Here is a 25723-nt window from a genome sequence, read left to right as displayed (position 1 = left end):
ACACCTGAATGCCTCTTTAGCTAATGCTCTCTCAGTGCCTTCCCTCACTGCCCTGCTTTCAGCTCCCAGCTGATCTATACTCATCTTACTTCAGATATCTCAATCTAAAACGCTGCCCTTATGAAGATGGTTTCCCTCTGTGGCTCCCTGATGAAGCATTCCAGTGCACAGAGCTACTTCATCCAAGTGCTTCATTATCGACCAGTTTACACAGGAAAATCAACTTCAGGAATTCTTTCCCTCGCAGAATGCAAACCAAAGTAACTAAGTTGCCCCAGTTCTGCTAAGGAGTTGCTGGCAGGACTGCAATACCAGAAACAACTGAGAGATGGGATGCATGCTTTGAGTAGCAATAACAAGATGGATTTTTTAATTAATGGGGACAAAAAGGGGCAAATTCAAGCTGTGAACAGCACACCTAGAGAACACATCAGCAGTACACACAGTCAGCTGAAGGGGGAGTTCAAGCAAAAACACAGGCTAGAAGCCATTAGCTTTCCAGATCTGACTTGTCACAGGGCTATTAAATGGGGAAGAAGTGGGGAAAAAGTTATGCAAGTTAGACACACAGAATGAATAGAGGGAAAGCAGTGCACATCCAGTTTCATGTTAGACTTTCCTATAGAACAGTCAGCTGAGAAACTCTCTAGTTTACTATGGAAGAATACAAAGTAAGCATGGAGGTGGATTGCTTAGGCAAAGGAAGGTCGCTCAACAATGCGAAGTTTGAGATCTGAAGCAACTCTTAATTGAAGGATTCAAGTTTTAAAACACTTCCCACTAGATCACAGACTGCAAGGATTCTGTCGTCCCAACCAGGAGTTGTGCCAACAGTCGTCCCACAGAGCAGCCCAGCAACAGCAGCTCAATGCAGCATCTGATCTCTTCCCTATTACTTAAAAAAAAAAAAGAAGGGAACTTTACACTTGGAGCCTCACCACTTCTGAAAATACACAGCTCCAACAAAATTAATTCCCCAATGTAATCTTGGAAAGAGAATCCGCTTCTGAAGGAAACCACCCAGAGGATGGCACCATGCAACTTCTTGGCTTGGCTACTCACCATATCTGTAGCTTGATCTTCTTTCCTTGTAATTCAACCGTTTTAATCTTGAAGTCTATCCCTAAAATAAACAAAAAAACATAAACAAACCATTGGTATTTGATTACAAAAAGCAATTCCATGCTCTGACACACAAACAGCTTTTCTTTCGCAGCACCAGGTGAACCAAGGATAACCAAGAAAGGTGGAGTGTGAGTGCCTACAAACACAACCAGCACTCAAAGGGGCTGCCATCAGCCCACTGACACCCCCAGGTAATATTTTTATGACAAACCAGTTAGCAAAAGCCTTTACATTTTTCTTGCTTATAGCTTAGAAGAAAAAAAAAATCGAATTTTTGCAATTTTTTTGAGAACTTCCTAAAGGAAGAGATGTTGGAATGTAGGTACAAATTTGAAGATCCTAACTAAAACAGCATGCTTTTTTTGGGGGGGGAGGGGGGGGTAGGAGGGAGGGCTATTAATCCCCTTCAAGTAATCCACTTGTGGAAATAACACTAATCAAAGCAATCTCCATGCTTGCAGCCTGCTTGGCACTGCTCAGAGCAGTCAGAGCTAACAGACAGCACGTAACAGGACCCGACCATCAGAAATAGCCACGCTGTTGGGACCTGACACAGAGCCCCACGTCCCCTTTGAATCATAGAAACATTCAGGTTGGAAAAGACCTCTCAGATCCCCAAAGTCCAACCTCAGCCCACCCCACCATGCCCACTGTGCCACATCCCCAAGGTTCTGGGACACCTCCAGGGATGCTGACCCCACTGCCTCCCTGGACAGCTGTGCCACTGCATCACCACTCTTTTGGAGAATATTTCCCAATACCCAACCTGAACCTCCCCTGGCTCAGCTTGCAGCACTCCACACAAGCACAGCATCTTGACGCAGCATAGCCAAGGTTTTACTTTCAGTACCAGCTAAGATGAAATAGTTCATGTGCTACACTGTGCAAATGCTGCAATGGCACTGGAGGAAGTCTGTTAGGAGTGGAGCTCACCAGGGCTGGCTGAGAAGACAAAGGACAGCTGCTTCAGGAAGGAGAAAGTACCAAACGGACAATTGGTCAGTAGTACTGAAACCAGAACTTCATATTTTCATTATTAATTCCACCACAATAAATTGTCTACGAGAATGAGAGGCATCAGAGAGAGGATAGTTAAAAAATCCTCACTGATCCTGAAGATTGAAACGCTCAGTGCTGCTGACAGCCATCTCTTGTAATGTTACATGTATGTTAGCTGTGCATTCTGAGAAGCAGAAGCTACTCCTACATAATGAAGAGAGGAAAGGCCCACAGCTCAGATGCGACCATTCACAGAGATCAACAGACAACCTAGAACACGTGCTAAGACAAGTGAATGCAATGCCACACGCACCCAGTGTGAAACTTCCATTGGAGACAAAGAAATGGAGACACCATTGCACAAGAGCTGGGTGAAACCTCCCTTCTGCAGCATGCCCAGACCATTTGCTCTTCCCCAGACAAAATGGGTTTCAACACAAAGCAGACCAAGTGGAGGGACACCCAGCAGCTCCACACACAACACGTGGATCTGTTCCTTCATAGGAACCTGCATAGATTGCAGCCAGCAAAGCAGGAGCACAATGCCCTAACAGTAGCCAGATGCCGAGGCCTGGCTTTCCATCCTAATCAGTGCTGCTAATTTCTCATAATTCCCCAAAATCTGTTTGCATTTGGACTTTTTTGCAAGCACAGACTTCCCTCCAGCTCTACAAGGTTATTTTGTACAAAGGAAAGTTAAGCAGAATTTATGAAATGCACCTTTACGCAGTGGCTCTATGTGGGATGCCTGCTTCCAACTCTCCCCGGCTCAACCCATTTCACTCCAATACACTGCACACAGTCTTTCATTGTAACATCAAAATATTAGCTAGGAAATGGTTTTTACCTCTCAGCAAGGACACCAAAGCCTTCCTATACCAGGAGGGCTGTGCTTGAGGGACAGACAGAGGGCATGAAGCAATAAGGGAGAATGGGCCTTGAACAAACACCCAACACAGCTCTTCTTAAAGAGGCTGTGAGAACATTCAGCAAGTCTTTCATCAGCACCAAGATGAGCATAAAAGGGCAGAACTCCCCATTTCTAAGGATTTAAAACAGTTCTGTGATAAAATGCAGTAGCTGCTGCCCCACGTTACGATGGCAGCTTGGGATGCAGACGCTCTAAGGTAAGCATGCCACATTTCCTAATTAGCCAACTGGGAAGCTGGCAGGTCCAAACTATCAGGAGAAGAAACTGCTAACTAAGCTAAATTTGTGAAGCAATACAACTAGTATCATTGATAAACCAATCTGCTGAATGACCAAAAGCCAACGAACAGAGCTGCCCCTAGTAGGGCTTAGTCAGCATTAACGACATCCACAGCACAGGGCCTCTGGCCAAGCTGCTGGCTATGATGTAGCACACCAGAGCAACGCTATCTCTACTACCAAACACCCTGGCATTTGCCAAAAGATCTTATTTAAGAGTATTTCCCCCAGTGCAACTTGCTTTCGAGCTCTGCCCAGATAATGCAGGATGTTGGACAGCCACTCTGCGCGTGCGTTGAGATAAAGTGAGCTGTTAACCTACCCAAACAAATTAATTCTCCTCCCTGAGAGGGATTTAGCTAACTCCAGTATTCAGGGATAAAACAAATCTCTAATTCCATGTTATACTCAGCTTCCACTCCAATTACACTGTAATACTAGCTCAGCCTTCGTAACAAATGTTATAAATAGCAGTGACTATTTGCCTCCAACTGCTTTCACAATAGTTTTAGCAGACTGAAAAAATGAGATTTTTGCCTCGCTGCTCTGGGCTGCTCTGCCCACTCGCTTCAAGCAGCCAGGTTACACCAGCAGCATGTAGGTCAGGAAGGAGTTTTAAGGCAGTAATGGGCATGAAAACTGAATAGGACATAGAACAGACACACTGATGTCACAGGGGGATAATGAGAGAGCTAATGAATTAAAGATGAGCATGATTCCCTCATTAAGTGTTGATAAGATGTTCATCAGCTTCAGCACGACACGCTGGAATTCACAGAAAAACCTGGAGGTCCATGGCCATCCTATTGCACATTCAAGGTAATGCAGTCTTTTCAATTAACAATGTGGGAACGTTTCTATTTTAATGTTGTTCACCTAGTTAAATAAGGAAGCCTCAGGCACTTCATCCAGGCCTCCCAGCTCATTCTTGAGCCATGGATTCACGAAGAACCAAACTCAAGGTTTAGAAAGCTGCAGGCCAGGAGGCATTTTGGAAGCCAAGATGTCAGATTCATGCACCAAGCCACTGCAAGGAAGCTCCTGTAACTGAGATCAGCAGAGGTCATTGCTGCCACTACTGTGGACAAGGCATTCCAATGGTATTTGTGTAGGGTTACATACCTGATGGTTTTGGTGAATGTAGAATTGTTTGCTCAGCAGTTTGAGGCTTCTATTGCTCTCAGATGAAAGACATTAATGAAGACCCAGGAGTTGTGAGAGCAGAACAGAGTACTATAAATGCATCACCACTGCATGCAGCTATATATCACCTTATATATTCCCCAGACCCGACAAGATTTTGTGGAGATCCCTCTGCTGTCGTTAAATCACAAACCAAAACTGAAAGGCAGGACGCCACCAGCATGAGGGAAGGAGACATTCATTCTGCACTCCCTGTCAGAGCTGCAAGCAATAAGCTGGCCCCTTGCAGGCAGCACGGACTGTGCCTGCATTCTTCCTCAACAAAGCCACCATTGAGCCCCAGTGGGCAGCCCCAGGATGCTGACAGGCAACCCGCAGCACAGTGGCCTCAGCACCCCACCACTTGTGTTTCCTTGGTTAGTAATTGCTTTGCAACTGTAGTTGCACCGTGCATTTGCAGTGCAGGAAAGCAAAAGTGTAGTGACTCACACTGCAGCCATCTGCAAGCCACCCACTGGTGTGATACAAAAGAGGATCAGACAAGAGATGGAGTTCTGGTTTTAATTAAACTCTTTGTGATCCCAGTTATTACTTAGGTCTTTCAAAATATTTACAAGGTACTCATACCTACACAGGATGAATATACAACATTCCCAACCACGCTCAGCACTGTAAGTGCAAACACTATTTTTCAGAGGCTTTAACCGAGTTACAGTTCTTTACAGTTAGCTTAGAGGAATGGCAGCAAACTCTGTGCTCTAAAGCACCCAGCCCAACAGAAACCACCTGATCTACATTATTTTATAACCATTATAATCTTTAATGCATTAATACAGGGTAAGGCTCGACTGACTTGATGTTGCCTAAGAAGGTGCTCCTCTAAATCAGCAGCTCCTTTCCTCTTCAAAAATGGTAGAGATAGAGATCTCCAGGGAATATCTGAAAGTGTCCCCTCTTTCCGTGGAAGAAGCACAGACAACTGGTTCAAACAATCAAAGAATCATTCAGGTTAGGAAAAGACCCCTACAATCAAATCCAACCTTCAACCCTTCACCACCACATCCACTAAACCACATTTCTTAAGTGTCAAAAGAAAGAAGACATCTTTTATTTAAGCAGCTGAAGTTAGGCATCTCATCCATGGTATCTTCTGCCTAATTCATTATACCTCTCCTGGAAGCAAAGACATGTGAAGCCTTAAAGCATACCCTCCCTATCACATTCCTTATTTTCAGACGTGATTATAGATGGAATACTGAGACAAGCAGTATGGGGCACATGTGACCCCAGTACACAGAATCTCATCTGCCTACTTCCTTATTATGGGATGCCTCGGTAATATTCTTTGCATAAAAACCCTGGAGTGCTGTGATTTAAAAGTGACCTGATTTCTGCTGAGTATCAGCTTCAGGATGTTGCTGGGTCAAGATATGTCAAGTAGATACAGATACATCAAAGTCATGTTGAACAGAGCTTTGAGCAACCTGATCTAGGGGATGGCAGCCCTGCCCAGAGCAAGGGGGTTGGACTACGTGATCTTTGAGTCCTGTCCACCCCAAACCATTCCATGATCACTTTTTTTGCTCAGGTATATTGGCACTACTTGATTGTATCTCAACAGATGGGTGCAAGTACATGCAGATCCCACAAGAATATAATCTCTTTTAAAGGATCTCATCTTTAAAGAATTATTAAAAACATACAAAAAACCAACAACCATGCTTCTTAATAAAACTTATGTTGAATTCTACTTTGATACTGCAATGGCTTCCCAAAAGCAGTACATTTATAGCTGACAAACTTCCAAATTTGATTATCTGGTAATAATCTCAATTTTGATTCCCTAGAAGGGAACCCAAAGAACAGTTTTTTCCCAGGTGGAGAGGAATTGGGCAGCCTTTCCCAGCAGGGCTTCTCCCTTTGCCTGACAGACAGCAATTCTTGCAACCTCCCTGAAGTTTCCTGGCACGTTTCCCTTCACTTGTTCCAAGTGATGGAAAAGGAACAAGCACTCAGCACAGTGTGCCAGTTTAAGATTTGCCTTTGTAACCTTCTCCAGGGAACCTGAGTTAGCAGAGGGCTGGAATAAATGATCTCCAGAAGTCCCTTGCAACTCCTCCCATTCTGGGATTCTGCAATCTTTTTAACAGACTATTAGGATTATTAGGAGTATTACTCTTCTAACAAAGTATTCAAGAATTAGTGAGCATACAAACTAATTGTGATTCAGAGCACAGTGGACAAGAAACTTAAGTTGTTCAGGCTCATCCTTTGGCAAAAGCATCAGTTTTATCATCGAGAGCAAAATTCAGCTGACAAAGGAAGCAGCAGGCAGCTTTCAGCGAGCCGAGACAGGCAATTCAGCCCCACGGCGATTCCTTCTGAAACACTGATCCACCATGCATTCACCTACAGAGGAGACAAAACTCAATCATCAGTCTCTGAGTGGGCTGGAACCACAACCTCCTCCTTGTAGCTCAGATCTCACGTGGGCTTCTCTATGTGGCCAACAGGTAAATCTCTCTGGCTATTAATTCCTTTCGGTAGACGTGGCACTGAGGGACACATCCAGCAGGCATGGTGGGGATGGGTTGACAGTTGGATTTGATGATTTCAGAGGTCTCATCCAAACTTAGTATAACTCTGTCATTATATGATCAAGTTTTCTTTCCCAAGGGGATAATTGCAATAGAACAATAAAAGGATTCACCAGACAAAGTCTCAAACTCTTGCTCACTCAGTTGATTCTGAATGAGATCATCAGAGGAAACCTGAACACCTTGGTTACTTTTAGGCAATATTGAGAAACTGCAGATCCACGTGAAGAGCTGGCACTTTAGGTCACAACTACTTTGTCTAACCTGAAGACTTCACTTAGCAGCTAGCAAGGACTATGCTGCATTTGAACTCATGCTTGTCTTTAGCCCTGATCACACACCTAGCATGCTCAGCTACACGGGGAAGGAACAAAGTGGGAAGATGGAAAGGTAATACAACAGTGATGAAATCAAAGCCATCAGAAGCATATCAGAGCCTGACAAGGTGCAAACACACAGTGCTCACAGTCTAAACTAAGCAGGCAATTTTGCTCATACCTCCACAGGAAGAGGCACAAAAAGCTGTGGCAGCTCTATATCTCCTGTTTTACAGGACTGAAGCTATTCTCCTCTCCAGCTTTCAAACAGGTTTAATCTCAGGAGCAAACAAGCTGGTAGCTAAGTAAATAAGACTAGCTGTGCTTATTTCACTGGCAGGCTTACTTGTTGGCTTCCTTTGTGAACATGTGTATGTGCATATATGTGGAGTTGCATGTGTATATACAGGAGGCTGCACCTTTTCTGCACTCGTGGCAATGAATTCCTTGAAGAAACAGAAACCAGAGTATTAACACATTTACCAATAGCACAAGCAGCTCCCTCTTCGTCTTGAAAAGATGAAAACCAAGATCACTGAATGCAAGTTTTGCAAAAAAAAAAACCAAAAAACAAAACACACCCAACCTGCAGAGAAAGTCTGCAAGTGCACCAACCACTGCAGGCAACTCCAGAAGCTAAAGGGTCATCATGCACTACAAGCACTCACTGCTGTAAGGCAAAACTAAAATGAGGTGCCTATATAAAGTTTCTGAACCAGATTGTTTTGGTTCGGGGAAGGGAGTAAGAGGGGAGGAAAAGAAGAGGAAGGGAGAAGGAAATGGCAGCAGGCAGCACCCATCAGTCAGTTATTGCCTTCTCTTTTTGCAGAGAAATTTTGGAATTGTAGAATTGCAAGAAGCTTATTTGTTGCTTTCCAAAAAATTAATCAGAACAACTGAGGCAGATGGAAGGCAGACACGTATCTCTTACCCGCTAAATACCTGGAGCCAAGCAGTCTGATTTCTACTGTTGGCCTGAGATAACTCCAAACAAGCTGCTGCAAAACAAACTGAGCTATAAATAACTTACTGTACCCACTCACACTCACTGTTAGGACAGAAGCATTCAATAAGTGAAGTAAAATCCTGTATGATTTGCTAAGAAGCAAGAGTCTCCAGGAACTCAGTGCCCCAGAAGAAGAGGAGAGCCAGAGCAGGCTGAGCTAAGGGTCCCCAAAAAACAACTGTGACCAAATCCTTAACTCAACAATCACAAGACTAGGTACAGAACAGTGCCCAATGGAGCCCCTCCAGTACAGGACAGTGACAAGTTATGGTGTTTCCAGCAGAAGGCCATTAAGGAGATGGAGGAGGGAGCACTCCTTGGTGAGACTAAGCTTGCAAGTCAAGTCCAGAGATCCAACTAGTGCTGTGAGCCCAGCAACCCAGTGGCACTGTCATGTCCCAGCTGGATTACAGCTGTGCTCTTCCAGACCATACCAATGCTCAGTAAGGTCAGTGTCCATTGCTCCCCTCTCCTGCAGCTTCCAACCCAGCAATTTCAGCTGGATTGAGAAGATGAGAACAGCCAAGCATATTTTGCCTCTGGTAAATCCATGCTAAGTATTTCCAACCCCTTTCATGCCCACAAATGGCCTCCACAATGACTCACTTCTCATGGAATCATTAAGGTTAGACAAGAACTCCAAGATGATCAAGTCAGAATGAAGGGAAACTGCTTTAATCCAGAAGAGGGTAGATTTAAGGTAGATATCAGAAAGTAATTCTTCACTTTGAGACACTGGAACAGGCTGCACGGTGAGGTTGTGGATGTCCTCTCCATGGAAGCACTGAAGGCCAGGCTGGATGAGGCTGTGAGCAACCTGGTGTAGAGAGATGTGTCCCTGCCTATAACAGGGGGTTGAAACTACATGAGCTTAAAGGTCCCTTCCAACCCAAACCATTCTACAGTTCTATGGTTCTAAGTCAAAGACCACCATGGTCCAAGACAACTGACCTACCACTTGTCAGTTCTCTCCTAAATCTAATTCCATCATTTTTTATGTTCACTGACTAGAAATGTAACTCAAGACTAAACATATTAGCAGGTGAAGGGTTTATGTGGTAGTAAAACATTCAGTGAATTCATTTGTTTCATCTTTCCTGCACTGAGGTTTTGCCATTGCAGAGTGTGCAAACTGGAAGAGCAGCAAGAACTCACTCTTCCTGCTCTGCAAGGTTTCAAGTCATGACAATTGAGCATTTACCAAAAGCCACATCTACATGAGCAATATCTTACATGAAGTCTTCGGAAACATGCACTTCATTAATTCTAGCACTTTAAGACAGTTCCACCACAACCAGGTATGGGAAAATATCCAGGAAGGCAGTGTCCTGTTTGAGAGCACAGATTCAATCAGGCTAGATATGTGAGAACAACAGAAACAAGTGATTTAATTAGATTAACTCCACCAGCCACAAGCAATGATGTGATTAGTTTCCCATTTTTTTGCTCCTCTTTCCCACATATGCTGGCAATCCTTCCATATTCAGATTGTATCTACCACTTGAGACGTCTCCTTCCAGGAAGGACCTTACTTAAGTGCTTACATAACCAATTGAACACCTCATTTCAGTTCCCTCACTTAAGCAAACATTCACTCCCTTATCATGAGGTCACCAGCTCCAACCCACAGCACCCCAGTAGCTGATATTGGTAACTGATATTTTACCTTGGTAACTAATATCGTTGGCTTTGGAATTTGTCTATGAAGGAGACTGCAGAACATGAGCAGGAGCACTACTGCCAGATCACCTCCTAACAATGACATATTCTTAAAAAAAAGCCTATAAAAGGGACCTTATAAAAAAGGAGGGGAGTCAACTCTTTACAAGGGTAGATAACAGCAGGACAAGGGGAAATGGTTTTAAGTTGAAGGAGAGAAGATTCAGGTTGGATGGTGTTAATCAAGGCTTTGGCTATGGGAGAACATAAGCTGACTGGAAATCAACCCCACAGCCACCTGCAGATCCACATCCAGCTCAATGCACCAACAAAAACAGTGGGATTCTCAGGAAAGGCAGCCCTCTTGATGGCACGTGGTGCAATTCAGGAGCAAGAACCAACCATCAGGGAGACCTGGTGAGCCATCTCCTTCTCTCAGCTGCAATTTAACCTTCTGAGCAAGACTTCCCATGAAATGCAAAGGGTAGAACGGGCCAATCACTAAACCAAGGTAGGAAGGAAATGGTTTTAAGTTGAAGGAGGAAAGATTTAGGTTGGATGTCAGGAGGAAGTTCTTTACTATGAGAGTGGTGAGGTGCTGGAACAGCTGCCCAGAGAGGCTGTGGATGCCCCGTCCATCCCTGGAGGTGTTCAAGGCCAGGTTGGATGGGGCCCTGGGCAGCCTGGGCTGGTATGAAATGTGGAGGTTGGTGGCCTTGCATTTGGCAAAGGGCTGCAGCTTCATTATCTTTGAAGTTGATCCCATCCAACCCAGCCATTCTGTGATTCTGCAAAGCAGCAATTTCAGTGTGACCTACATTCTTCCAGTCTAGATGCCTGCATTTGTTGTGCTTTCAAATGCTGTCACAGATTACAAACAAATAAGTAACTGAACTGAGGGCTGTGGTTGGTGGGTATGGCAGGAATGGGTTGACAGTTGGACTTGATGATCTTAGAGGTCTTTTCCAACCTCCATGATGCTATAAAATAAATTAATGAAAACCAGCCTTGACCTGGTGATAAGTGGAATCCAGCTGAATATTCATTCAGGTGACGGATCTACCCAAATGGCTTACAACACCCCAAAATGATAAAAAGGCCACTGTTATCCAGCCTGACCTCTTATCTGAAAAAGGTTGCATTCTCTGAATTCATTCACATCTTTGTAGTTTTCAGAAAGAGGGGATCTTCTCTCAGTGCTGCTATTTCCCACCTGCAGCTGCCATGGTGGAGCATTCAGAGCAGTCTGCCTCTTGTTCTGGCCACAGTCACCGGGCAGTTCAGACACAAGCAGCCAAGTTCAGCATCACACAATTCAGAGCTATAAGAATCAATGACAGACATTTTCCTAACTTGAAATTCTCTTTGAAGTGCTCTCGCTTCCCTTCAAACAGGCTGACAAGTTGCAAGCAGGCAAGCTTGCTTTGTGCATCAGTTTCAAGGCTGAATATTAAAACTAGGTCAAGACTACAGCCTTTGAGTGCACCAAAACTTCTTTCTCTACTCAACAACCAGAGGTACATACAAAAACCGTAAGCTAACACCTGCATGGTAATTCTGGAGATCATAACAGAAGTCAACATCACTATCAGAAACTCTTCAAGAGCACCTGAGTGCAAGTCAAGTGAAAAACATCAAGTGATGGAGGATAGAGGTGCTGTGAACTGTCTGTTTTGCATATACCTTTATGCTGTGTTACAAAGCAACCATAACCTTCCAATCCTCCACTGCCTCGTCACCTCATTAAAATAATTAACCTTCTTCAGAAACAGAACATGAGGTCTGCTCCCCTCCAACAGAGAGGTCCCTGGCCTTGTCATTATGCACAGCACACTGCTGTAGTTGATGTCCCAATAAATGCACATGGAGATATTATAAAATGTCACTGCCACATTCAATAATAGAAGGGACGGTGACTTAACAGGAGCTTTACACACCTCAGACTTCAGCTCCCTGACTTCATCCAATGCATTCAGTTAAATTATAGAATCATTCCAGTTTGAAAAAGTCTCTAAGATCACCCAAATCCAACCCCAACCCATCCCACCATGCCCACATCCCTCAGTGCCACATCCCCACGCTTCTGGAACACCTCCAGGGACAGTGACCCCACCACCTCCCTGGGCAGCTGTGCCAAAGCTTGACCAAATACTGCCTAGCAAACAAAAAGCTAGCAACACAATGTTCCCTTGAACTAAGGACAATGACACTGCAAGGAGAACTAAGATTTATGAGCTTAAAAACATCAATCAGAGGTGCCTCACTGTGGGTCTGGAGGGAAAGATCTCTCACTGAAGTGAAGCTGTATCTACAGGAGCCCAGAACAACCTGGTTCCTAGCAACCTCTGGATGCAAAGTATGATGGCCACCATGTCCAAAGGAGAAGGTGAAAAGTACAACCAGTGGACTCGGTGCTCATGGCACGGATTTGATCTCATAAGCTTGATCTGAGAGCTGCCACACTCCATATCAGGGCTTGGGCAAAGTTCAGGAGATAACCAGAGCAAGGAGCACTTTCCAGTAAAGTGGATGTAGACACCAGGTCATGAATATCAAGCAACAGCTGTTCCCAGCACTTAAATCTATCACTGTTAACTTCTAAGCATCAATCCAGTTACAGAACCCCAGAGTTGTGCAGACTTTATGCAGCTTGCCCCTCTCAAAGCACGTTCCTTAGAGCAGGATGCAAACAGTTCACCTGTTCAAAGCATGACAGCCACCAGTTTCATGTGCAGCAAGGCTACCCTCATACTAAGTACACTAACCTTGAGATCCCAGACTCAAGTTCTGTCTCACCTTGGTGCAAGCATCTTGTCAGATAAGATGAGGACAGAAGCCAAGGCAGAACCAGTTATGAAGCCATCTCATCCTCTCCTCCTGCCTTCACCTCACCTGTAAGCATTCATTCAAGTTTTGCCTGGTGAAATCTGCAACACTCGGTGCTGGCAGAGCATGTTGAACAGGAAAACCTGCGGTGGCCATAAAGAGAGAATGGTGGCAAGGGGACAGCCACTCACCTCAGCACATTCCTCCTGGGAGTCACATGCAAGCACAGCTGCAACAGCAATGCAAAACACATCCCTGCTTGGAGAGACAAGCAAAGCTTCCTGCTGACACCACCTACACTGCTGCTTCAGTCAGTGAAACCATGTACAGCTTCAACAAGCAGTTACTTCTTCCAGAAGAAAGAAACTTTATCATTTTGTTATTCCAGAGGCTAAACCTTACACAGGGCTCCCACAAACAAAACAAAAGAAAATGAACAAAGAATCTATTTTAATGATGTTTTATGCATACCGAGGGACTAAAGAGACAATAAGGTTTTTATTCACAAGGTAGGAAGGAATAAAGGAAACAAAGCTCTAGTAAGAAATTGCACTTCCTTCAGAGCTGTTCCCATGCAGGAATAATCTCTTGGTTTCAGTCATTTGCATGGGCTGATCTAATTCTCTGCCATGACATCCTTCACTTGCTGACACACTCCACCTAGGCATGGTGCAGACAGCAGGGCTCTCATCACAGAAGCTGCCACATCTCCCCAGCAAATCCCATTGGGTGTCACACCTGAATTCACAGCAGGACTCCAGTAAAGAAAAAAAAAGTCAGCAATTCATTGGAATTCTATTCTAAAGAGCCAAGCACATGCACTAAGTGTGGTGAAGTTTGATGACATTTGATTGAATTGTTTTCTTTGTGTGTCTCAGCCTGCTTATGCTATATTTGTTAGCACAAAAATAAATAAGAGTACGCAAATCTGCTTTCCTGTCCACTGCTTCCATTTATGAAACAGAAGATTCGTCACTGCTTGCTATAATGGTAATGCTATCCTCAAGTGACATACAAACCAAATTCAAGTTAACACTTACCCTGGCTCATTTATACTCACCAGATTGACAAGAAAGCTAATCCATAAACAAACGCAAGTGGATTTGTCTTGTCTGCTACAGAAAGAGCACCAACTTTGCCAAAGCAGTGTGTTTCAGGGCTTTGAGGTCATGAGAAGACCCAGCCAGTGAATGCAGTAGGAGCTCAAGAAGAGAGCAGCAGCTCTCTGCCCTCCCAGCTTCTGTAACTGTGACTCATTGAATGCAGGAACTAAGCCGGGTTACTTTTTGTTTCAATAATTAAGAACCCCCCACTGCTAGGCCTAACGAACGAAGCCATGAGACCATGGCTTACGTGTTCAGACCGAGCACGGCGCGCTCTCCCAGCTGAACCCACTGACCTACATTTGATTGCTTTCAGCCATGGCAGCCTTTGGAAGTCACAAAACACACAGAAGCAAAGTACAGGTAACGTGCCAGCTCTTCCAACTCTCAACAGCAAAAGTGAGCCAGAAACTCTGCCGTAATTCCCAAGCCAATTTCGATCTCTGTCAGCATAAACCATCAATATTTGAGAACTGGAAGTCTGCAATAGTTTACATGCAATGCACGCTACCCATCCCTACAGCAGGAAGCACTGCAGCCTAGAAGCACCGGTCCCACGGACCCGGGTGGGAGATAAGCTGTGACCCAGACCTTTCTGCATGAGTTTTCAATGCAGGATCACTGCTTGAGGACACACCTATCATTTCCTATCCAGTCTGCACATAATAGCATTGTGTTTAGTGTTAAATATAGTATGTACAAACTGAAGTTTCACTGCTTTTATTGCAGCAGCACCGGTCAGCAAAGCTGTGATGGACACAGCCACCATAGGATTTAGGATGTTCCCACTTGCTGAATATCAGCTTATACATTTATTCTGCTCATAGAATCACCAAAGCTCTCCCAAGGCAGACCAGAGGCCATGAGACTCTCCTATGAGGAAAGGCTGAGGAAACTGGGTTTGTTTAGCTTGGAGAAGAGAAGGATCCAGGGACACCTCATTGTGGCCTTCCAGTACTTGAAGGAAGCATATAAACAGGGGAAAGACAGTTTACAAGGGTGGATAGTGATAGGACAAGGGGGAATGGTTTCAAACTGAAACAGGGGAGGTTTAGGTTAGATCTTAAGAGGAAGTTTTTCACCCCAAGGGTGGTGAGGCACTGGAACAGGTTGCCCAAGGAGGTTGTGGATGCCCCATCCCTGGAGGCATTCAAGGCCAAGCTGGATGTGGTTCTGGGCAGCCTGGTCTGCTGGTTGGCTTAGCAGGGGGCTTGAAACTAGATGATCATTTGGTCCTTTTCAACCCAGGCCATTCTACAATTCTATGAGACTCCCTTGGATACTGCAGCTTGCTGCGTGCTGCAACAAGGCTGGCTACACCTCACCTGCACTAAGCCTATTATTGCAGCTCCCATAGTCCACACCTAGTCTGCAAATAGGCACCTCACTGCAATACTGAACACCCTGCTGGTGCATGTTGTCTCACACACACCAATGCGAAGTACAAAACCCAAGCAGGCAGCCAGCAGAATCTTAGTTTTTGCCAGAAATCTGAGTAGCTTGAAAAAAAATTAAATCTGTTTTGTTGTTTACTGGCAAGATCAAAAACTTCAGTTGAGATGAAAGCTCTTCACAGCATGCTTAATGAAACAGAGGCATTGGTGGGACTCATTTAGCCAACAATTAGACAGCTATATTTAAGCTACACATCTCTGCCTCCTCTAAAGTGACAGAGGCACACGCAGTGCCATGCTCCAATGGATGGGAGTCCTCATTTCTTTGCTCCAGTTACAGGAGGAGCCCAGACAGTTAGCCTGTGCTGACAGCTCTGCTTGTAACAAGCGTTAGTAGCATGTGAAATTAAGATTGCTACCTAAGGAACTGCTAACTAGGTATTGCTGCCAGCATGGTCAACTTTCTTCTTAATTATGAAAGTTCAGACGTTTATTATAGACCTGCAGTAGTGAAGTAGGTCCAGAAGTGCAAACACGTTTGTTAACTACGAGGAAGTCAGCTGCCACTGAGGTTTAGTGGGCAGAAGACCAAGGGACAAGACCACAACAGAAGAACAGGAAGCAGAAAGATGCCACTTGGCACTTCAGCTGCTGCCAGACACCAGGACATTAATTCAAAGGCCATCTAGTCCAACAGCTCCATCAGTGCTCGCAGCCACATCCAGCCTGACCTTGTCTCCAGGGATGGGGCACCCACCACCTCTCTCTGGGCAACCTGTGCCACTGCTTCACCACCCTTACCATCAAAAAAGAAAATTTCCTTATAACCAGGCTAAATCTCCTCTCTTTTAGCCTGGATCCACTTTCCCTTGTCTCAAAATCCAGATATCTGAGTTAATAACTCAGCATCTAAAGTAAAATGAATCGCCTCTGCTCTAGAAGACCAGGATGCTGGTCAAGTCAGGTGAAGCCACAGCCACACGAGCACAGACAAAACTCTTCCTTCAGGACAAGGTGCAAACTGCTGAGTAAATTCAGCCATAGCGGAACAAAAACAAGAGCTCAAGACAAATCCTTTTCAATAACCTCATAAACCAAAGGGCAGGTGAGTAAGCGGTCTCACTTGGTTTGTTGTCACATCTTTTAAGGGCTCTGGAGCTCATGTTCTGAGCCAAGGGTGGCTCTAGTTTAAGCTGAAGACTGCAGTACTCCAAGCACAGCAGCATGCCTTGCCGGGATCACATCACCTGGAAGAGATGTTTCCATTTTGCCAAGTGCTTCAGCAGCACTGAATATGAGTAAGATAGCAGCTTGAGCAGCATCCTGAAAGAAAAAGTTGTGCGAGTATGGATGTGAGTGTGGGCAATCCATCCTTAGCAGCAGCAGACTTCACTCAGGGAATGTTAAGTCTACTTAGGAAATACAAGACAAAAGCAGGCATTTCTCTGTGTCACGCAGTATGAAAGTCACGATCCCAGTGGGAAAAGGCCTCAAGTTGTTTGAACTACAGAAAATAACAAAAAAGCGACAAGACTTCTAGTCACACCCACAGAAGGCTTCTAGTTACACCCACACAGAGAAAAAAATGCCCCACAGTTAAGCTGTACCAATGCACCCAACACTGAGGAAGCCTTGCAGCAACTCCAGCTCCTCTCCAGATTCCCCACTGTTAAAAAGGGAGCAGAGGAAACCCTTCAAGTGTTTATCAATGGGCTCTCAATCGGTTCTTTAATGAAATATCAATATTATCTTCAAGGAGAGAAAAGATGAAGCATTTCCGTATCCAAGGGATAAAGAGGAGAGGTCTAACAGACTTTTCAAACAGGCAGATCATAGAATCATTAAGGTTGGAAAAGACCTCTGAGATCACCAAATCCAATACTCCAACCCAACATAGCCACTGCCCACATCCCTCAGTGCCACATCCCCATAGTTCTGAACCCACTACCTCCCTGGGCAGCTGTGCCACTGCATCACCACTCTTTTAAGTACAAAATGTTCAGGTTGGATGTTAAGAAACATCTCCTGGCACAACTTAAAGCCATCACCTCTTGTTCTATCTATAGTCACCTGGGAGAAGAGACTGACCCAAAACTTGAAACCTTTCCAGGAGATGTTGAGAGCAAGAAGGTTCCCCCAAGCCTCCTCTTCTCCAGACTGAACAGTCCCAGTTCCTTCCCCATAAGACTTGCATTCCAGATCCTTCACAGCTCCCTTGCCCTTCTCTGGACACAATGGAGAAGTCACAAGGCAAGCACTCCACTGCTCCCCCAAGCTGTGCTCATTGCTCAGCAAGGCACTACAAAACCCTCCTTGGTCTCTAAATTAAAAGCATCTTCATCCCTCCTTGCCCAGCCCTGAGCAAGTTTTCTACCAACATCAACAGCCATTTCATGACCCAACGACCATGGATTATGCACACAGACTCACAAGGGGCTCCAAATCTGAAACACATTTCACCCTAGAGTGAAAGCACTAATATTTCTTACGTGCCCTTCCTGCTGAAACCACAACTCAGCCTCTGCACGTCTTCTCATTTCACTTCACACCTTTAGGCTGCAGGCAAGCACATCAGCGCAAGGACAGGCAGCAAGAGGAGGTGTGCATCAACAAGGAGCTCAGCAGCATTCTCAGCCTTTCACTCAGAGTTTCCATCCTGGGACAGCAAGAGAGCACAGCAGCCAAAACAGCAAGCTTCATCCCCCTGTTTATTATCAGTAACCCCTTTTTTTCCTAATATATTATGTAATGGGTGTATCAAATAACACAATTTTGCACATTCTTGGCATCAAGACTTCCCCCTTTTCAAAATAAGATACACAGTGATCAAATCTCAAAATCACACCGTTTTTTAATCAATCTCTTTGGATTTGTAGGATCATTTACACCCCACAAGTTGCAGTTGTTCTTCTCTGTTTCTGTTCGTTACCTACTAACCTGTTCTTTACCTACCATAACAGTGTGGGTTACAACCCATGAAAGTATTACTTAAATCAACAGTATTTGAGGGGGGGAACCCCAAAATGACTACATATTCTTTGTTCTCTTTAGTACCTTACTAGAAGTAGTCAGGCTTCAGGGGAAAACATAACTTGTGACTCACCTCAATTTGCATTTTACTTCATCAAACAATTGCAATTATGCGACCAAGTTCAATTTTGACATTCATATCTTCAGACTGACATCCCTGAAAGGAGAGCCCTTTCCACCTGCTTATATCACAGAACTGAAGGGCAATGTTTCACCTGCTGCCCCTGAAGCATTTCCCAGTGTGTTCCTGTGGAGCTGACAGGTCACTTGGCAATGGCTCACTTCCAACTGTCATCAACCTGACGCGTTGAAGGCTGATAAAAATCACAGAGTCACTCAGGTTGGAAAAGACCTCTGAGATCCCCAAGTTCAACCCCTGCCCACCCCACCATTCCCACTGCCCACATCCCTCAGTGCCACATCCCCATGTTCCTTGAACACCCCCAGGAACGGTGACCCCACCACCTCCTGGGCAGCTGTGCCACTGCATCATTGCTCTTTCAAAGAAGAAATGTTTCCTAATATCCAACTTGAGCTTCTTCTGGCACAACACGAGGCCATTGCCTCTCATCCTATCAAACTGACAAAAGAAATAAGATCTCAAGCATATATCGATTGGAAAGTACTCATACTGACCTTTTTTGAATTGAAAGCAAAGAGGCAGGAGTGCAAGCACTGAGTTAAGTGGTGTTTGGGGATAGGTGGGAGCAACAGCACAGCCATGGAAGCAGCTCTCACTGATCCAAGCCAGCTGCAGAGCACCCAAACACAGAACCCGACAGTCACTTTCTCACAAATAAATACTGACAAAGATTTCTGCACCACAGAATTACTGAAGAGCCTCTAAAAACAAACACAGCGTGTGATAGGCAAAGGCTACTCTAATTTACTCACTTTTTACCTGCAAACAGCAAGGCAGCACTGGAGACAAGGCCCCTGCTCTCGTCAGGGAGGTTACGATGACTTAGGGATTTCTTGCAGAAGAGCCATCTGGATTATTTATAGTGCCACTAGACAGGGCAGTGCAATCATTCACACACGTACCTCATCACACCCAGAAACTGAACTGCTGTTTTCGCAGGAAATATTAGGCTGAAGTGATTCAAAGTCAAACATTACAGCGTACCAAATCACAGCTCTAGGAAATTATACCCAAACTGCCATCCAGCTTCATGCCCAAACAGTTCTAAAGATGTGCACAGATGAAAGAAAGCGTATGGAAGTTGGCAAGGTGAAGTGGAAATGCATATCGTTGTGTCTTTATTTATAAGTATAGACAAGCCTTTTATAAAATTAAACATTCCCTCCCTGCACAAAGGCAACAGTCTTTGTATACACAAGCAGGTTTCATTATTCTTTGACATCTGCCTTTTCCTGCAAAGGCTGACCCAGCCCCTGCTCACAGCCATTGCTACTGCATGTATTTTGCACACTTCCCTATCTCAGGTTTTTGATGGAGCTCTCTGAAAACACTAAAGCATGAATCAGAGCTAATAAGCTACCAATTTATTTTTAAACACAACGAGGGATTCACCAATAAGCCATTCATCTTCAATGTCATCTACTGTGTGCAGAAGCAATATAGAAATGGTATTTCCTTGTTGCTACAGGTCAAAGACTCCTGCAAAACCAGCCCTGTGCACCTACTGCACCAGGAGCTGTCACAGCAGTCACCTCCACACAGCACCTTTGCATTCCTGCACCACCAATGTTACCACTGCAACAGAGGAAACCCTGAGAAAGTCTGAAAACCAGAGCTACCAGCAGCAGTGTGAGAGAACCTGTTTTCAGACAGATTACTCAATCACTTCGCTGTAACAATGCAGAGAATATCTGGAGGGGTGATTTAACCCACTGTAAGAGTTCATAAGTCTTCCTTTACAAGTGGGCTGCCTTTTAAAGGTGTTCATCTACAGTCTCCATTTCAACTGGCATTGCTTGCACGCACACCTTCCCATCAGGTTTCCTCATTAAACATCCACATACAGAACAACTCAGGAAACAATCCATTTAAGTTATCTTCATACAGCTAAGTACCACATGGAAAACCTATTTGTCCCCCAAATTCTGCTCAATTCCACTATGAAGATGGAAGCATGACCTAACTCATGTCCACAGCCACCATTCCTAGACTTCTAGTTGAAAGTTTGGGAAATAAAACCCATTTTTAGCATACTACAAACAGTTACCTACTCCAGAAATACCAATGGGTGTCAATCTGCTGATAAATGCTTCCAAAGCCTGCTGGTGCACATTCGTCTATCAACCTGATAATATTCTGCTTGAAAGCTCAGAATTTCCAGTGGTTAAGCCCAAGGACTAATTATTAAAATCACTGGCCATTAGAACAGAAGATCTCTGAAGCAACAGCCACTGCTGACTTCTCAACCCAAGACACCAACTATTTTTAACTGAGAATGGAAACGAACCTTTCCAGAGAACTCCTAACACCACACCATGTGATCTGGGCCAGAACTTGACAAGCAACACAGAATTACACTATGGCCCTGCAGCAAAAGAAATACAGCCTTCAACAGCCAAACTATGAGATGTCAAGAGACAAGATGAAGCCACCTTCGTGACCCCACCGAAACAACTCCTCGGCAAAACTGCAAATTGCAGCCTGAAGAGTTGTTAGACAACTGTTTCTTGGCACTTTGCTGCCCCTAAAACCCAAATATGCTTTGTTTAACTTCAAATTATTCAAGTTTTGTCTATGAATGCCTTTTTACATTCTGTAATCCTGGCTATGGTTCTCATGGTGACATTTGGGCACCAAGAGGGAAGCACTGGCACGTGTGTTCTACTACCCTTGGACAACAGCTGCATTGCCAATCACTGATGGTATTAAATGTGGAGGTTGGTGGCCCTGCATGTGGCAGGGAGGTTGGAGATTCATGGTCGTTGAGGCCCCTTCCAACCCTGGCCATTCTGTGATTCCGTGATTGGATTTGTATCAACCACACAAAGCCAAATCCAATTCAATCCAATGGAAACATTCCCTTTGCTTCTGACACGTGGTTGGTGCTTACACCCATCACACCACCACAAGATACCATGGGGGCTTTGATTCTCTTTGATTGCCCCCAAAAAGCTTTCACTAAGAACTGCTCATCTCATCTGATTTGCAAAACAAGATGGTGCCAGGGGATCCCAGAGCAGTTTTAGTAAGAAAAGGCTTTAAAAGCTCACTTAGCCCCAACCCCTGCCATAGAGACACTTCCTCCTGGGGCTGCCCAAAGCCCCATCCATAGCTCTGGACGCTGCCCAGAGCTGCCCATGACAGAGCCTCACTACCCTTTGAGTAAAGAACAGCCAGCTAACATTCAACCTAAACATCCCTCCTTTCAATCTAAACCCAACAACTTCCACCCTATCGCCACGAAGCCACGTAAAAACCCCTTCCCTTCAAGAATCCAGGTGAAAAACACCAAAACACCGTGCTAAAAAAATAAAATAATAAAAAAAAAACAACAAACAGAAAGGCCCTTGAGGCACAAGGCCTCCCGAGCAGCGTTATTTCCAAAGGGAAACCTCCACGGCTCCGCACACCCACAGGAGACCGCGGAGGGACGGCACTGACCGATGGTGGAAATGAAGGTGGTGTTGAAGGCATCGTCGGAGAAGCGGAAGAGCACGCAGGTCTTGCCGACCCCCGAGTCCCCGATCAGCAGCAGTTTGAAGAGCAGGTCGTAGGTTTTCTTCGCCATGGGGAGCGGCTGCGGCCTCTTCCCGCTCGCCCCCCCCCGCACCCAGCGGCCGCCCCGGCCCCCCCCCTGCCGGCAGCAGCCCGGCCCGCGCCGCTCGCTGAGGGCGGCGGCGGAGAACGACGACGACGACGACGAGGAGGAGGAGGAGGGAGGAGGAGGAAGGAGGCCCACAAAATGGCTTCCTGCCGCGCTCCTCGCGCCCGCTGCTGCTTCTCCTCACGGGGAGGCGGCGGCGCTCGGCCTCATAACCCCGCGGCCCGGCTTTGCTCGCTGCGGCCCGGCCCTCGCACGGCGGCGGCTCCTCAGCGGCGCCCGGTAACCGCGCAGGCCGCCAGGCGAGGCCGTGACGTCAGCATGAGTGCACGCACGGACGAACGAACGCACGGACGCAGGCGAAGCCCCGCCTCCCCTGTGTCAGGCCATGGGCTGCGAGCAGATGACGTCACGGGGGGAAGGGCGAAGTCGCTCTCTCGAGGCGGAAGTCCCACCTCCCCGTTCGTGTGATTGGTTGGAGGTCCTGTATCTCTTTTCTCGCGCCTCAGCGAGACAGGGGAGTGGGCGTGGCGGAGTGCGCCCCCTGCCGGCGGGGCGAGGCGGGGCGGACTCAGCGCTGCCCGGGTTTTCTCCTTGGGTCTCTTCAGGGCCCCACCCGGTGCTGCAGCACAGACCGTGGCTCCTCGGCCATTACGGAGCTCTTTGCTGTATGGAGAATCACAGATCACAGAGTCACAGAATGGGCAGGGTTGGAAGGGACCTCAAGGATCATGAAGCTCCAACCCCCTGCCACACGCAGGGCCACCAACCTCCACATTTAATACATTTAATACCACAGAATCACAGAATTGCCAGGGTTGGAAGGGACCTCAAATACCAGCCCAGGCTGCCCAGGGCCCCATCCAACCTGGCCTTGAACACCTCCAGGGATGGACGGGGCATCCACAGCCTCTCTGGGCAGCTGTTCCAGCACCTCACCACTCTCATAGGAAAGAAGTTACAAAGTCATAGAATATCCCCAGTTGGAAGGGCCCCATATGGATCGTGGATCCAACTCCTGGCTCCACACAGGGACACCCGTATCCAAACCCTTTGTCTGGTCAGGAGCAGAGTGCAAACGTGTCCTCAGCACCACCAGGTTTTTTTGGGGCAGGTTTTGCTTCCCTGAGGGAAGACCTTCTCACATCCCTGAGCTTCCCCTGACTCAGATTTAAGCCATTCCTTTGGGACGTATCTCCACACCGTTCAAAAATCCCAAAGATTTATTAGAAAAACAACTCACATTGTGCCTCAGAAGGAACCTGTGCTCAGTGATGGGTGCACACTGAGCTCAGGCTGGTTATCAGGAAATATTTCTTCTCCACTCCATACAGCAGTGATGCAGTGGCACAGCTGCCCAGGGAGGTGGTGGGGTCACCATCCCTGGAGGTGTTCCAGAACCGTGGCGATGTGGCACTGAGGGATGTGGGCATGGTGGGATGGGCTGAGGTCAGACTTGGGGATCTTGGAGGTCTTTTCGAACCTGAATGATTCTTTGATTTTTATCATAGAGTCACAGGGGTTGGAAGGGACCTCTGGGAATCATCAAGTGCACCCCCCTGCTAAAACAGGTTCCCTATAGTAGGTTGCACAGGAGGGATGGTTGGTGGCCCTGCATGTGGCAGGGGGGTTGGAGATTCATGATCCTTGAGGTGCCTTCCAACCCTGGCAATTCTGTGATTCTGTGATTAAATATCTCCAGAGAAGGTGACTGTGAAGGTGAAAACAGGATCCAGGCTTGCAGCTGGTCCCCAAAGAATTGTTAGGACAAGCTGATCACTAGAGGTTTGCAGCAATTTCTATAATAACCTCTTTTACCAGAGGGCTTAGTTTACAATGAAGTTCCAAGAAATTTTATCTTTTAGGCTCCTAGAGACAAAGTAACTTGACATTTGGAGCTCTTAGAGCAGGTCCAGAGGAGGGCCACTAAGATGATCAGAGGGCTGGAACATCTCTCCTATGCAGAAAGGTTGAGGGAAGTAGGCTTGTTTAGCTTGGAGAAGAATCCAGGGAGACCTCATTGTGGCCTTCCAATACTTGAAGGGAGCATAAAACAGGAGGGGAATGGCTGTTTACAAGGGTGGATAGTGATAGGACAAGAGGGAATGGCTTTAAACTGAGACAGGGGAGATTTAGGTTAGATTTAGGAGGAAATTTTTCACTCAGAGGCACTGGAACAGGTTGCCCAAGGAGGTTGTGGATGCCCCATCCCTGGAGGCATTCAAGGCCAGGCTGGATGTGGCTCTGGGCAGCCTGGGCTGCTGGTTGGCGACCCTGCACATAGCAGGGGGTTGGAACCAGATGATCATTTGGTTCTTTTCAACCCAGGCCATTCTATGATTCTATGATTTGGCATATACCACTGCAAACAAAGAGTATTTTCTCCCTGGCCTCTAGGACTGACCCTGATGTTGATGTTACCATGAGGGATCCAGTCTCACTGAGTAATGGAACTGTCAAGGTGGGAAATACCTCTAATATCATCATGTCCAACCACCAATCCACCCCCACCATGCCCACTGATCACATCCTTAAGGGCCACATCCACACATTTCTTCAACACCTCCAGGGACAGTGATTCCACCACCTCTCTGAGTACCTGAGCTTCCAATTCCTGACCACTCCTTCTGAAAAGAAAGAGTCCTATAATTTGTTAGGAGACACTCTATCAAGGACAGTCATACTTTGTGCCTGTTCATTAAATTCTAGTCTAAAGATCATCACCACAAGGCTGGTGAATTTGGGCATATTCTTTGAGAGGCAAAGCTATTCCACAACTCTCCCCACCACATCCTTCCAAAGATCTTCCTTCCTGATACCAGCAGGTATCACAATCTGATGTGATAACTGAGGAAAAGGGAGGTGAGAGGTGATGGCCTCACGTTGCACTTGGGGAGATTCAGGTTGGATGTTAGCAATTTCTTCTCCAAGAGTGGTCAGGCATTGGCACAGCTGCCAAGGGAGGTGGTGGGGTCACCGTCCCCGGATTCAGAATCATGGGTGTGTAGCACTGAAGGATGGGGGTCAGTGGGCATGATGGAGTGGGATGGACTTGGGCTTGGGGATCTTATAGGTCTTTTCCAACCTTCATGATTCTATGATTCTTTGAAAGCAAGAGCCAACAGGATTCAGCAGCCTCTCCTCAGTTGAACACCCAAGATTGCAACACTACACTGAAGGTTCATGCCCATGAGATCTTGCTGTGGAGAGGGGAAAAGTGAATCACAAGTTGTGCAACAGTATTTGTGTTTGGGAAGGTCTGCTCAAATAGAGCTGCAACACTCTGGGTTTGGTGGTGAGTAAATCCTCTTACAAAGCTGGGCCCAGCCCTGCATGTAGGCAGGGACGGGAAAAATCTTTGTCATCCAGGAGACATCACCAGCCCCACGGCCTCAGCACACAGCTTTGTTTTCTGCAGCCAGGGCAGAGCAGACATGGTTTCTGGTCCCCTAGAATGTGCCCCAGAGTCGCTTGCAGCTCCCACAGATTTGGGAACTGCTAGAACGGAAACCACAAAGAGAAGCTGTGGATGCCCAATCCTTGGCAGTGCCCAGAGCCAGGCTAGATGGGGC

The 25723-nt window shown here is 46.1% G+C and overlaps 1 protein-coding gene and 1 long non-coding RNA gene across 2 annotated transcripts in view; both read right to left on the bottom strand.

The window, feature by feature from the left end:
• Positions 1 to 22524, bottom strand: part of RAB10 (RAB10, member RAS oncogene family) — a 38894-nt gene extending 16370 nt beyond the window's left edge. The window contains exons 1-2 of the mRNA XM_031596015.2: positions 21992 to 22524; positions 1063 to 1123 (exon numbers count right to left, since the gene is read on the bottom strand). Coding sequence (XP_031451875.1) covers positions 1063 to 1123; positions 21992 to 22118 — 188 coding nt within the window. The 5' untranslated portion in view covers positions 22119 to 22524. The remainder of the gene's footprint in view (positions 1 to 1062; positions 1124 to 21991) is intronic.
• On the bottom strand, positions 1494 to 21985 carry LOC149919246 (uncharacterized). Its single transcript, XR_016464560.1, has 2 exons — positions 18624 to 21985; positions 1494 to 18034 (listed from the first exon to the last, which is right to left on the bottom strand). It is a non-coding gene; the product is annotated as an uncharacterized LOC149919246 (long non-coding RNA).
• Positions 22525 to 25723: the final 3199 nt, after the last annotated feature.

This window comes from Phasianus colchicus, chromosome 2 (genome assembly GCF_987193195.1).
Source record: "Phasianus colchicus chromosome 2, bPhaCol1.hap1.1, whole genome shotgun sequence".
In the NCBI taxonomy this organism is placed as follows: domain Eukaryota; kingdom Metazoa; phylum Chordata; class Aves; order Galliformes; family Phasianidae; genus Phasianus; species Phasianus colchicus.
Note: the sequence above shows the minus strand (reverse complement) of the source record. Positions and strands in the feature narration are given on the sequence as shown.